Source organism: Mastomys coucha, unplaced genomic scaffold (assembly GCF_008632895.1).
Source record: "Mastomys coucha isolate ucsf_1 unplaced genomic scaffold, UCSF_Mcou_1 pScaffold22, whole genome shotgun sequence".
NCBI lineage: Eukaryota > Metazoa > Chordata > Mammalia > Rodentia > Muridae > Mastomys > Mastomys coucha.
The window spans coordinates 258,664,832-258,679,245 of NW_022196905.1; the positions used below are offsets into that span (position 1 = coordinate 258,664,832).

Genomic DNA, 14,414 nt, shown 5'->3' on the forward strand with positions numbered 1-14,414 from the left:
GGGCCCGCGCCGCCACCCGCCGGGGACTCGGCAGCCCCGGGCACCGCCGCGGAGACCCTTGGTGCGCCCCGGGCCGCGTGCGCGCCGCCGCGCGCCAAACTTTGCGAGTTGGGCGCGGGGCCTCGGGGCGCGCGGCCGGAGCAGCGGCAGCCGCGGGGCGCGCGGAGGCGGGCGCGGCGGCCGGGCCATGAGCGGCCGGGCGGCGCCGCTCTCCCGTAAGCAGCGGCTCATGGCAGCGGCGGGCGCGGCCCTGTCGTGCTTCATCTGCGGCGGCGGCATCGCGCGCGGCAAGGAGCTGAAGCTGCCGGTGAGGCCGGCGGGCCCCGCGCAGCCCTTCTTCCCGTTCCTGCAGCAGCAGGAGCCGGCGCCCGGAGCGCGCGGGCTGAGCGCGGCCGATGGCTGCGTGCTGGTGTGCGCCGTGTGCCGCTGCTTCCTGGCCGAGCAGTGGGCCGCCTTCGAGCGCGCGCGCACGCCCGTGGACAAGCGCGTGTACTGGCTCAAGAGGCCGCACCAGTGCGACGCGAGTGCGGGCGGCCGGCGCGGGGCCCGCGAGTGGAACACCGAGGACGCGCGCGACTCAGAGCTGTCGGAGCTGTCGGACGCCGACGCTCTGCCGGAGCCGGAGCCCGAGCCGGAGCCGGAGCCCGAGTCTGAGGATGCGCACGACTCCAGCAAGTCAGGAGCCCGGCGCCGGCGCACGGGGCCAGGGGCGCACTGGGCTCCGGAACCACGAGCCAGTGTGCTGAGAGGCATCCAAGAACCCTGGCCCGGTCCCGCTGCGCCCGACGGCACGGACGGCGCCGCCGCCAGCCGGGCCGCGGCGCCCCCAGAGCGCAGCAGCACCCCCGAGGGCAGCGACGTCGCCGGGAGCCTCGGGGACGAAGGTCTGGAGCGGCCTCCCCGGACGCCCGCGGACAGCCAGGCCCGCTGCTGCTACGTCTGTGGCTCGGCGCTGTCACCGGCCTCGCAGCAGCAGATCCACGTGCAGAAGCAGGAGACTCCCGCCCAGGCGCCCTTCTTCCCCTTTTTGTGGCTGCACAGCCCCCCGCCCGGCGCCCAGCCCATCACGGAGGCGGGCAGCACCCTCGTGTGTCCCTGCTGCTTCTCGTCCCTCACGCACCAGTGGCAGAGCTTCGAGCTGGCCAACGTGCCGGTCCTGCAGCGACTCTACGTGGTGCCCCTGAACAGCCACGCCCCCGGCATGGCCTCCAAGGCCCGGAGACTCCCTAGGGAAGAGGTGCCCGCCCCCGCCGCGGGGCTGCTGCGGGAAGCCTGTTACCTCTGCGGGGAGGACTGTACGCGGGATGCCCGTGCTGTGCCATCCCGCCTCGTCAACGGCAACTCTGGGGGCTCCATGCACTTCCCCTTCCTTAGCCTCCTGCCCTGCCCACCCAACGCTCGGCCCCCTAACAAGCGCTGCGAGGTTCGCAGCTGCCCTAAATGTTTCAGTGTCCTGGAGGACGTCTGGGCCCTGTACCGGGCATCGCACAACCGCGAGCTCATCAGCTCGGTGCAAGGCTTCCTGGGCAGGTACCACCAAGCCTTCTCCGCCTCGGACCCTACCCTGAGCGAACTGCCCACTTCTGCGCAGGGAGGCCCGCCTGCCGTCTGCTACATCTGCGGGGCTGAGCTGGGGCCGGGCAAGGAGTTCCAGCTTAGCATGAACCCCGCCAGCCACCTGGGCGAGAAAGAACCCTTCTTTCCTTTCCTCACCGTCTATCCACCCGCCCCACGGGCCAGACCCGCAGACTCCACGGGCCTGGTGGCAACCTGTGTGCTCTGCTATCATGACCTGCTGGGTCAGTGGTTGCAGCACGAAGCCAGAGCCGCTCACCAGCCCGTCAGCGCCTGGTCGAGGCAGTACCAAGTGGACACGTTCGTGTGCTTCTTCTGTCAGCAAGAGAAGAAACGGTGTCTGGGGTTGAAGTCAGTGAGAGTGGCCAGGCTACCCTTGTTCCTGTATACCCTGAGAGCTAGCCACAGCCTGTTGGTGGATGATGGCCGGCAGCTGATCATTGGTGCCTGCGTGGAATGCGGGACCCTGGTTTGTGCAGGCCAAGGAGTTGCCAGCCAGGGACCCATGGGCTGGAGTTCCCCAGCAGCAGGAGTACCAAAGGTAAGTAGTGGCTTTCATCTAGAGCATCTGTGTTGTCAAAAGCGAGATGTCTTCTGTCCCTTGGTGGTGGTATTGGTTCAGCGGTGGCCTGTCCCAGCAGGAGGTGTTCTCTTTGGTTTGCTAGCCTGGCTGACCTTGGAGGCATGGGGCAGGAGGTTAGAGGATCTGGGGGCAGGAGCGGTTGAATAGCTGCTGTTGGAATCAGCAGGCATGGGGCTGACGATGGGCGTGTTTGCAGCCCATCTATCAAATGGAGGAAGTTCAGGGCAAGGCTGTCGGACGCCCGATAACATTGATAATTAGTGCAGCCACGCAGGTCACCCCGAGGTCCCCGTCGCCAGTTCCTCTCACTAGCTCCTGGCTGCTGTCTCCTTCCCAGGATTCTCGCCCAAGTGCCTCTCGTTTGAGTCTTCCCAATAGCTTTATGAATCGGATGGCAACAGATTCCAGACGCATAGGCACGCGACACAGGCGCATGGGACTCGGGACAGTGGCCTAGACAATCCTTGCAGTGGATAGGGTCTCTTTGCGAGTCAGCTGCTTGGAGCTGGGCAGAGGACGGAGGCCTGTTCTTGGGATGCAGCTGTCTGCCTGGTAGGAGGCAGTCTGGACCCTGGGACATTGGACCCAGCTTTGTAAGAGCTAGGGTAGGAGCTGGCCAGGTAGCCCTGGGGAAGGGGGTGACAGCAGGCATGTGGTTTGTACTCACTGTTCTGCCCTTGGACTGGGATCCTAATTCCTCCCTGACTCCTGTCCTGAGCAGAGGCTAATGTGGTAGTGACAGGCCAGGGTCTTGCCGGCAGACACCAAAGGTGGATAGGTGGGACCCGCTCGGGAATGATTGTTTGTGTGTAGAGTGTCTAGGTCCTGCAATTTTGCACACTCACATGCATGTGTGTGTATGTGTACACACACATGCACATGTGTGCGATGCCTGGGCAAAGGAAGGCTAACTTACGAAGCAGCCTTGGATGTGGCTAGGCGCCCTTTTCCTGGCTCACAATCCCCCTGCCCCTCACACTGCCCTTATCCTTCCTCCCCAGAGTTGGCTTTGAACTGGAGGTACCTTTAAGGCTCTGACAGCACCCCCTCTCCTTTTCCGCTAAGCAGAGAATCACCTGCCTCTAGTGTGGGGCATCAAACCTTCCCTTAGCCACAGGTGTGTGGCTGCCCATGCTGAGGCTGTTGCTGGGTCTTGGAAGGGACAGCTCCACGAGGCCTGAAGTGAGTGAGAAGATCTTGGCTCTGGGGCAAGACAGGCCCGGTCCCTGCCTGCCGCTGTCTTCGCAGCAGAGCTGTCTGCCAACAAGTTCTTATCCTGGCTGGACTCAGTTCTCTTGGCTGAGAAGTAGGAATACAGGCCACATGGTTTGTAGGGACATTCTGATAATTAAATGAATCAGGGGACATTTGAATGTCCCCAGCCAAGCTTACTGCATTGAAGCTGCTCCTGATGCCCCTCTGTCTGGGCAGAAGGCACAAGGGCAGTCCCGAGGGTGTAAGGCTAGAGCCCCAGGCCAGATGCATGCTGGAAGATTGCTACAGCACTGTGTGGGTGGTTGATGCTCCCTGGGGGCATGGAGTTTTCTCTGCAGAGTGCCTACCTTATGCCAGTTTGACCTCAGTAATCAAAAGAAGCTTGGGTCCCAGGTCAGCAGGGGTGGGAAGTGAGAGCCATCTGCAGGCCCTTCCCCCACTCCTGTGTCCACCCGCGGGGCTTAGCTGAGCATTCAACCAACTTCTGCCCTGTCCTTGGCCCTCACCTTGTCCAGTGGATCGTCTTACTCTCACACTGAGACTCAGGTAAATCCCCAGACTTCTGACCCTCAGCCAGCAGGTGGCTGAGGGTTCCAGTCTAGAGTTCAGGGCCTCCTCCAGCCCTTGGGCTCAGCTCCAGCCATTTTCCTGAGTCTCATTGGAACCTAGTAAAGTAGCGAAAAAGCACAGAGACAGGAAGAACCCTGCAGCCCTGGGGAAGGGAAGAGCAGGCAGACAGAAAGTACCAGATCTGGTAGCCTTTGCGGGGAGGAAGATCTTGGGCTCTGTGCTGAAGGACAGCTTGAATGGAGGTATGGTAGGGAAAGGGATATATCTGCAGCCCCCAGAGGTGATAAGACCAGGCCAGGCCTGTGCTGCAGTCGGGGGCTGGCAGGCACGGCTCTGACTCCACTATGGTGATGTTGGGAAGGAGGGGTCATTCAGCTCCCAGGGTCCAAGGATGCCGGAACAGAGCCCTCTGCCCTCTGCCCTTCCTCTGCGCTCCTGTTCTTCCCATTTATCCCACAAATATTTATAGAGAGCCTGCTCTGAGACAGGCACTGTTCCAGATGCTGGGATCCGGTGGCAGGCACAGCCTGCAGCATCCCTGGGGAGGAACAGGCACAGAAGGTCCAAAAGGCTGTTTCCCGCAGCGCTGAGAGCCGTGAGGTCGTCAGCCAGACTGGGTGCAGTGCAGAGACAAGTAGAAGCCATGCAGAGGACTAGGCTCCTGGGTTGTCAGGAGTGGAGATGTAGGCACAGCCTCTCCCTTGTCCCCAGGCTGGCTCCCCTCCCCTCCCTTAGTCCCCGAGCTTCCCTTTCTTCCTGTGTGTTGTCTGTCTGAAGGTTTAGTTGGGAGGTAGAAGGGCCTTGCAAGGGTCAAGGGGAGCAGAAACTCCTGGAATTTTGGAACCCTGGTAGGTGCTCCCTTGAGTGAATCAGCTGGAAAACCTCTGAAAAAGGATGTGTCTAAGGAGACAGAGGAAGGGAAGGAAGGAAGATGGTACCCAACATCCTCTAGTTGGGATGCTGGCAGAGGACCCGCAGGCTATGCCATTCTGGTTGTAGTACGGCTTAGGCAGTGGTTAGGTTGGGCCAGGGAGGGCTGCAGTTTGCCTTTTCTGGACCGGACATCCCTACTTTCATCCCATGGGAACTGTGGAAAGACTCCCAGATTTGTCTTAAGATGGACCTGGCCTAAGTCTTTGCAGAACAAGCTATGTGACCTTGGGTCTGACCCTTGACGTCCCCAAGCCTTGATTTCCACAGCTGAGTGGTGGTGCTGCCTGGAGGTGGCTGAGTGGGACCGTGGCAGCCTGTTCCCAGCATGCCTTGTTGCTGTCTGTTGTGAAGGCTGCCTCTGCTCTTCTAGTATGGCCAGGTTTTGAGATAAGTTTGGGGACAGTCTCATGAGGAGCTGACTCTTAAGCTGCTACCCCTGATACAATCCCCATATCCATGGTTACCGTATCTTTTAAATACTCCTGTGGAGGATCTACACCCCCACCCCATACTGTTCTAGGTGAGAAGGGAGCCCAGAGAGGTTAAGTAACTCAGCCATGGTCACTCAGCCGGTTCCTGCAGGGTAAGCATTGGGCCTGAACTTCTGCTCTGGAATCTGTCCCACTTTCCAACCTGTCCTGCCCTCTGTCCCCTCTGTCCTCCAGCTCTGAAGGCGGCCATTCCCGGAGGGTCAATGGCTCCTCAACCCCACCCCGTCACTTGCATTTCTCAGGGGCAGAGACCTAGGAAGCCCTGTTGGAGGAGATCCTGCTATCTCGGTCACCCCCTCTCCTTTTTTTTCCTCCCTGGCCAATAAAGGAGTAACCTCTGCCTCTCCCCACCCGACATGGCCAGATGTTGCCTTTGGCTGCCTCTCATCTTCCGATCCTGCCCATGGGAAGGTGCCATCCCTGAGACCGCCCTGTCCTCTCCCAGGGACCAGGCAACACCGACTAATGGAGCCTGCCGTTTGGTACCTGCTGTACCTCAGCCTGTTGCCAGGCGTCGTCTGGCTGAGCACCCAAGCCTAGTTACCACTGTGCTTCTCATCCGGGCCCAGGGCCCATCGCAGGTCTGCAGAGCTCTCTGTCAGGGTGGCTGCACATCTGTCCCCTGCTTCTTGGCACGCTGCCATCATCAGCTTCCCGCTCTGCAGGGAGGCTTTGGCCACTACCATTTGCCTCAGGCCCTCAGGATACCAGCTTAGGATCTTTCTGGAAGGTGCCAGACAGTGTTGGCACCTTCTTCTTGGCAGCAGCTGGGCAGCTGGGCTGTGGGCCTCTCTGAACCCTCTCTCATCCCCGCCGCAAGGGGATGTCTATGTTTCCTTGCCGGTGTGGGAGCCTTCTGCTCAGAAGAATAAATTTTCCAGATGCCTTGCGCTAAGCCTGGAGGAGATTGGAGCCTACTGGGAAAGAGGAAGTGAAGGCACAAGGTCTTAAAAACCCGAGCCTTCCCTGGAAGCTGGGTAGGAAGGGGGCAGGGCTGAAGGCCAGACGAGTTTGCAAGGCTACAGACCTCATGGCTACTCAGCTCTCTGGGGACCTTGCTCTGGCAAGGTTCAAGCTACAGGGAGAGTCTCTGGCAGACCTCTCAGTGGTAACTCGGGTCATGTCTTCATGGCTATGGAGGAACCCACATCAGTTCAGGTCCTCTGCCTCTCTATTTGTGTTCTGGTCGAATGGTGGAGAAGCACAAGGCTTCATTTGGCCCTGGCTTTCTGTTTCCTGTGTCACCTGTGTAGGACGCACATGAGGCATCGTGGAAGAGCCTCTGTCCTGCCATGTGACTCAGTTTCCCCATCTGTCACAGCAGCAGGACTGGTCTCCAGGGCAGTCCTGTATTAAGCCTGTGGCTCGTGGGAACCCTGCTGTGAGGTTAGGAATGGGAGCTTGCCCTCTCGGCTGGGGTCGGCAATTCATTGTTCAGAGCCAAAGAGGTGGCTCAGTGGGCAGAGCCACTGTATCTGAGTTCAAATCCCAGAAACCCAGAACCTGAACACATGTAAAACTGGGAGAGAGAGCCAAGCAGTGGTGGCGCATGCCTTTAATCCCAGCACTTGGGAGGCAGAGGCAGGTGGATTTCTGAGTTCAAAGCCAGCTTGGTCTACAGAGTGAGTTCTAGGACAGCCAGGGCTATACAGAGAAACTCTTTCTTGAAAAACCAAATAAATAAATAAATAATTTTAAAAAATGGGAGAGAGAGCTCATTCTTTCCCCAAAGTCGTCCTCTGGGCTCCCATGTACATGTGATAGCATTCAGAAGCTTTTCCCTCGCCCAAGCATATGCATAAAAACTAATAAATAAATCAGTTTAAATCTGCCATACAGGGGCTGGAGAGATGGCTCAATCATTAAGAGCACTGGCTGCTCTTCCAGAGGACCAGGGTTCAATTCCCAGCACCCATAATGCTCTGTAACTCCAGTTACAAGATCCGATGCCCCCTTTTGGTCTCCATGGGTACTGTGCACATGCATGTTGTGTAGACAACATATATGTAAAACATGTATAAGCATAAAAAATAAAAAATATTCTGTGCACGCACGTGCACACACACACACACACACACACAATCCTGTTCAGTGTTGTACCACAGGATACCTTGAGTTCTGTGCCTTGAGGATGGCATAGATTAGAATAGCTTGTACTGTGAGGACCCACAGGCCACAACATATGTGCACTTTGCTGGTGGCCTCTCTATAATACCAGCTGAGGAATTATGTGACAGTGCTGTGTCATAGACCCAGCTCACGGTCCCTTTCCTTCCTTCTCAGCTCCTTGGTCCCCAGCCTCACATAGATTCCACCCTCCCAGACAAAAGCACCAAGAACCCTGGGATCTCACCCCCAAGCATTTACAGTGCCTGTGGGCAGGTCAGCTGTCTGCCTGGCCTCAGTTTTCCCCATCTGTAAAATGGGCATGTCTGGCAATAAATGAAGAGAAGGTTCCATCTTCTGAAACCAGTACTCTAGTAGTGTCACTTTCAAAAGCCCCGTTTCTTCTCTGTGTGTGGCATGGAGGAGGTCTGCCCGTGTATTATACTCTAGGAGATAGGGGTTGGGAATGGCACAATTGGAGAACAGACCATGGGTCAGGCGGCCCCTGACCTTCCCTGCCATCCGCTGTCCACTGTATTCATATCTTGGCTCATCTTGCCATGTACTCATGTGGTGACTCTGCCCGCCCCCTCCTCCACAGCCCATCCCTCCTCTGGCCTAAGCAGCAATGCTGTGGACAGCAGGTGTCCTGAGGCAGGGGGGTCTTGCCACTTAGCAGGTGGGAGGTCCAGACTAAGGAACCTAAGACAGTTTAGGACTAAAGAACTAACAGGGCAGGCAGGGCTGGGGTAGGATCATCGGTGAGTCTGTCCTGTGCCTTGGGGACAGGTGTCACTTACAAGGAATAGGTAGAAGCTGGCTTTTATCCTCTTCCCCCTGGATTTAGAAGAGTCTATAGGCAGCCATTGTCTACCAGCTTCTAGACTAGTGGTTCTCAACCTGGGGGTTGATTGAACCTTTCGCAAGGGTCAAATATCAGATAGCTGGTGTATCAGATATTTACATTCGAATTCATGACAGTAGCAAAATTATAGTTATGAAGTAGCAATGGGGGTCACCGCAACATGAGGAACTGTATTAAAGGTTGAAATCTCTGGTCAGACAGAACAGCAGCAGAGAGTCAGCCTGCTGACCCCAGACGGTGAGCTTTCTGAACCCACCAGACCCTCAGCTCATTTGCTTCTTCCTGCCCCTGTGGGGGATGGAGGGGACTCTATTCTTTAGATCTCCAACATGACAGGACCTGGGCCTAGAACTCAGGGGTCTTAGCTCCCATCCTAGCATTGAGCCCAGAGAGTCACAGAGACCCAATGGCAGCCCCAGGGAGCATGAGGCTTGCCTCTTCCTGCCCCCCAGGGTATCTGTGGGTCACGTCTAGTTGGTGAAGGCTCTTATGCTGGGTCCCCTTGCCACAGGTCCCTTCCAAGAGAGTCTGTGTCATTGTTGGATGCTGTTTTCCTTCTCAGTTGATCATGTAGGGGCTCTGTGAACAGCAGGGCCTGGACCCGTCAGATCAAATCTGTACAGCTGCGTATGGCTTCAGACCCAAGGCTGCAGGGTGGAACCCGTTTCTGTGCTAGTCAGAGCGCTGGATGTGGCCCACGGGCACCCATCTGTCAGAGGCCAGCGGTCTTACATTGTACCCTTGGGCCTCTGGGTTCCCCTGATGCCTCTCTAGAGACAGAATCGACTGTGCTCATCCCTGTGGGAGCTGAGAGTACACTGATGTCTTTCTAGTCACATGGAATGACTACTTGTATACAGGGGCACTGGAGATTGCCTCAGGTACCCTCATGTGGAGGCAGTGAACTCCAGAACCTTGGCCTTTTTTTTTTTTTTCTTTTTTTGAGACAGGGTTTCTCTGTGTAGCCCTGGCTGTCTTGGAACTCACTCTGTAGACCAGGCTCGCCTTGAACTCAGAGATCCACCTGCTTCTGCCTCCCAAGTGCGGGGATTAAAGGCGTGTGCCACCACTGCCCGGCTCCATGCTCCCTTCTTTACTGAGCCCTTGAGCCTACCCTTCCTTTTCCTGGTTACGAATGTTGGGGACAGGAGTGGCTCTTGTTGGTGGGCTCTGGGGGAGTGGTTCCCAGTTCCTTCATCTGGGATCCATGTCTGGGCCACCCTGGCCACTGACTGTCATTGGGTAAGTGGATGGAGTCTTGGTGCTGGGAGGCTAGCCCCAGCGTGAGTCAGCTGAGGTGGGTGTCTACAGCAAGTGTCAGCTTCACATTGTCTGATAAACCAGAGCTAGAAGCTGTGGAGCCCAGGCGGGGACTTCATGCACACTGGGTGTCCTCCGTGAAGCCATAGAGATAGCCACAGTGATGGCCCCAGTGTGTGGGGGAGCTGACAGGCCAGTGTCAGGGGCAAGCATCTTGGGTGGGACTTTTAGACAAGTTTATGAGGAAGTTCATCTGTTTCTTTCCACTGTTCCCCTCAGAATGACTTTGTGATAACTGACAAGGCCATCAGAGCCGGCCCACTCTGAGGTTGATGCAGACTCTGCCAGGCTAGACTTTTGGGAAGCAACTGTCACCTGCAGCTCTGCTCGGTGGCAGGGAGTGGTTCAGCTGCCAGGCTAGCTCTGTAGTCTGCAGGTACCTTGGGCTCTGAGCCCCAAGGGACATGACTGATCCCTCGTGATTCAGGATGCCCTGCAACGGGCCCTTAACCAGGACAGTGGAATGCAGCATCAGCAGCTGCAGGCAGCGTATGGCCAGGGTTGGCTGACAGAGGGTAGGAGCAGATGAAATGGCTCTCATAGCTGCTCCCATCCCTTGGGGGAGGTGGCTGTAGACTGGACCCAGAACCCTAGATGATCAGTGTGAGGAGAGGGGAAGCATCCCAGCTACACAGCTTCATCATCGCCTTTGTGACCCAGAGGGGAAACTGAGGCTGCAGGAGACATGGTGCCAGTTGCTATATTCAGCTCTGGGCTGGCACTCCATCCACTGCTGTGTTCTTTAGCTACTAGTTTCTCACTCCAGCACTAGGATAATCACAGGACCCACCTCCCATGGCTGAGACATAAAGCAGGTGACATTGCTGGCAAAGGCAGGAACCAGCCAGGACAGAAGACAGAGCCATATGAGGCAAGGACAGGAGATCCAAGACCCTGTTCTCAAGGAGCTGGAGGCAGTTGACCGCAGCCAGGGCACCTAGGACTAGAGCCTCCCTTGCCCCATCTCTGGGCTTCAGTGCTCATCTAAAGGATGAAGGAACACTCGGGTACATGGCCTTTGCATAAAAACTGCCACCCAGGAAAGCTCCTGATGTTGTATAGTAGCCAGAATACAGATATACTACTTGTCTGTCTGTCTGTGTAGGACTTTGGACAGTGTGTGTAGCCCAAGGCTCTATTAGCCTCCTTCACTGTCTTAGTTAAGGTTCTCTTCTTTTTTAATTTGGATATTTTCTTCATTTACATTTCAAATGTTTTCCCCTTTCCAGGTCTCCCCTTTGGAAACTCCCTATCCCATCTCCCCTTCCCCTGCCTCTATGAGGGTGCTCACCCACCCACTCATCTACCCACTCCCATACTCCCAACCTGGCATTCCCCTACACTGGCATGGAACACCCTCAGGCCCAAGGGCCTCTCTTCCCACTTGTCGCTGTGAGAAAACATTATTACCAAAAGCAACTTGGGGAGGAGAAAGAATTTATCTGGCTTACACTTCTACATTATAGTCCATCATTGAAGGAAGCCTTTTTTTTCTTTCTTTCTTTTTTTTTTTTTTTTTGGTTTTTCAAGACAGGGTTTCTCTGTGTAGTCCTGGCTATCCTGGAACTCACTCTGTAGACCAGGCTGGCCTCGAACTCAGAAATCTGCCTGCCTCTGCCTCCCAAGTGCTGGGATTAAAGGCGTGCACCATCACCGCCCGGCTGAAGGAAGCCTTCAAGCAGAATAGGATCCTGGAGGCAGGAGCTGATGCAGAGGCCACGGAGGGTGCTGCTTCCTGGCTTACTCCACATGGCTTGCTCAACCTGCTTTCATATAAGAGCACAGGACCACAAGCCTAGGGATGACTCCACCCACAATGGACTGGGCCCTTCCCCCATCAAGTGCTAATTATAAAAAATATGACCTACAGACTTGCCTACAGCCTGATCTTCTAGAGGTAGGTTCTTTTCTTTCTTTTGGTGTTTGTTTGCTTGTTTGTTTGTTTGAAACAGGGTTTCTCTGTGTAGCCTTGGCTGTCCTAGAACTCACTCTGTAGACCAGGCTGGCCTCCAGCTGACAGAGACCCACCTGCCTCTGCCTCTCAAATGCTGAGACTAAAGGTGTGAGCCACCAGGCTCAGCTTAGAAGCAGTTTCCTAATTGAGGCTCCCTTCTCTCCAGTGACCCTAACTTGTGTCTAGTTGGCATAAAACTAGCCAGTACACTGAGCCCCTCCTGTCCTCAGGGTCCATTGTAGTTGTCACCTAGAGGCACAGGCTCTGTACCCTGCTGTGATCCAGAGGAGCCAGGAGGGGACATGGGAAGCGGGACACTTTGAGGTCAAGGACCAGGAGTTCCGATGACAGCGGGGATGGGGGGGTTGCCCCATGACCTTCCCACACGGAAGGAACAGGAAGAATTCCATTTGGGTTGGAGAGATGGCTCAGCACTTCAAGAGCATTTGCTGCTCTTTATAGAGGATGGAGAATGGATCCCAGCGTCCACACCAGGGGGCTCATAACTTCTTGTAACTCAAATTCCAGGGTATCTGATGCTCTCTTTCAGCCTGTTCGGGTTTTTTTCTTTATCTTTTTCTTTTTTGTGCCTTTGAGATAGTTTCCCTCAGTGGCCCATGTTGGACTTGGAACTCATGGAAATTCTTCTGCCTCAGTAAGCTCTCGTGAATGCCTCTGCTCTCAATAACCCAGTGCAAGGCCTGGTATTATAGATGCATTCTGATTTTTTGTTGTTGTTGTTGTTAGTAGATACTCTGAGACTCAAAGCAGGTGCCGAGCCCCTGTTCTGCAGTGTCCAGGTGCTGACTCCTGGTTCCTTGAGGTCTTGTTGTTTCTGCCTCCTTGTCACATCTCAGCAGTGACTCTCTCTTCTGCCTCTTTTCCTGCTCTGGGAGTCTCTGCTAATCCCGCCAACCCCTGCCCGCTGATGCTCTCTCCTAGCTGCTGGCTAACCTTAGCGCTTGGCCAGAGGCACCATTTTCACATTTGCCTATAACGCATGTCTGTCAGGGCATCACAGCTCTTGGCCTGTGCTTGTCAGCCTGTTTGACCAGCCATGTAGAAGTGACAATTCCAGCTGAAGTGGAGTTACCAGCCACCCTTCCAACCTCTTGGCAGCCAGGGAACGGCAGTTCCTGAAAAGCGCTGCCGTTGGCAAAACCGCAATTAGCAAGATCAAAGTCTCAGAGAAAATGGGAGGGTAGGGGAAAGGAAAAAAACTATAAAAATGGCATGAAGTGTGCCTTTAAAAGACACGGCAAACAGAAGTTCCTTAAGGCACAGCTGCCAAAACCTGCTCACCCAGGCTCATGTGGAAGAATTCTCTTCAGCCAGGCACCACCAGTTCCTGCATCACAGGTGGGGAAGTTGTGGTTGTCTTCACGTGGAAGGGAGGATCCTCCTACATGTCTTCTTGGGTCGGCTTTGGTTGGTCATTTCTGATTTTTGGAATGTGTCCCCTTTGTCTGTGTGGTGGTCTGGTTTAGTGTAGCTCCGTCTGCCCTCCCGACAAGCTCCTAGGTCATCTGTAGGTTCTGTAGTGATGGCTCCCTCTCTTATCCCAGCCTTAGTGAATACTGCCTCTGCACAACACATGAGCAAAAAGAATGTGAGTCACCACTCACAGATGGGCAGATAAATAAAATGCGCTCTTAACTTCTGAGCCCCTCCACCTTTTTCTTTTCCTTCTGAGACATCTTGCTCGGTATTGCTGAATGGCCTGGAACTTACTGTGTTGTCCAGTTGACCTCAAATTCATGATTGGCGTCCCGAGTGCTGGGATTATAGGTGTATGCAGTGTCTGCTGCTACATGAGGCTCTACCTTTTGCTTGCTTGCTTGCTTGCTTGTTTGTTTGTTTTTGAGACAAGGTCTCACTGACTGTGAAGGTCATCAGCTGACACAGGTTTGACTGAGCAGTTAGCTCATGAGTCCTCCTGTCTCTTCCTCCCTGTTAACCTGACATATCTGGCTTTTCTGTGGGTTCTGGGGATCAAACTCAAGGTCTCACACCTGTGCAGAGGTGCTTTACCCACTGAGCCTCAGGTCTGACATTTGTTTTCTTTCTTTCTTTTGGTTTTTCAAGACAGGGTTTCTCTGTGTAGCCCTGGCTGTCCTGGAACTCACTCTGTAGACCAGGCTGGCCTCGAACTCAGAAATCTGCCTGCCTCTGCCTCCCAAGTGCTGGGATTAAAGATGTGCGCCACCACCGCCTGGCTCTGACATTTGTTTTGTTTTTCTTTTTTTGAGACAAGGTTTGGAGTAGCTCAGTCTAGCTGGACTCAGATTCAGTCTATATTGGAGGCTAACCTAATCTCACCCCACTTCCTGAGTGCTGGCTTATAAGTCTGCACCAGCCACCAAGCTCAGATAGATGAATTCATCTGTACACACATGTTCTCATATATGTAGGTATGTGTGTATGCACACACACTGTCTGTGTGTACTGCAGTCTGCAAATGGAGGTTAGAGGGGACAGTTGTCAGGAGTTGGTTCTCTTCTTCCACCAAGTACGTTCTCAGGGTTGAACTCAGGCCCTCAAGCTTGGCAGCAAGTGCCATTACCTCTGGAACCATCTTGCTGGCTCTAGACTTAAATCCGTTTTTTTTTTTAAAAAAATAATATAATCACATCATTCCTGCCTCCCCACCCCTCTTTGGTTTTTTGAGACAGGGTTTCTCTGTGTAGCCTTGGCTGTCCTGAAACGTTGTAGACCAAACTGGCCTGGAATTCACAGAGATCCGCCTACCTCTGCCTGGGCTGGGATTAAAGGCGTGCATCTCCACTGTTGGACTTCTCTTTT

At 55.1% G+C, this 14,414-nt stretch overlaps 1 protein-coding gene across 3 annotated transcripts in view; it reads left to right on the top strand.

Moving 5' to 3' along the window:
* The first annotated feature begins 238 nt into the window (after nucleotides 1-238).
* Nucleotides 239-14,414, top strand: part of Gse1 (Gse1 coiled-coil protein) — a 360,758-nt gene continuing 346,582 nt past the window's right edge. For 2 of the 3 annotated variants that reach the window (XM_031341582.1, XM_031341583.1), the window contains exon 1: nucleotides 241-2,116. In XM_031341582.1, the coding sequence (XP_031197442.1) occupies nucleotides 1,202-2,116 (915 nt within the window). In that variant the 5' untranslated portion in view covers nucleotides 241-1,201. Of the gene's footprint in view, nucleotides 2,117-14,414 lie in introns of all 3 variants that reach the window. The other variant, XM_031341584.1, reaches the window with a different exon arrangement.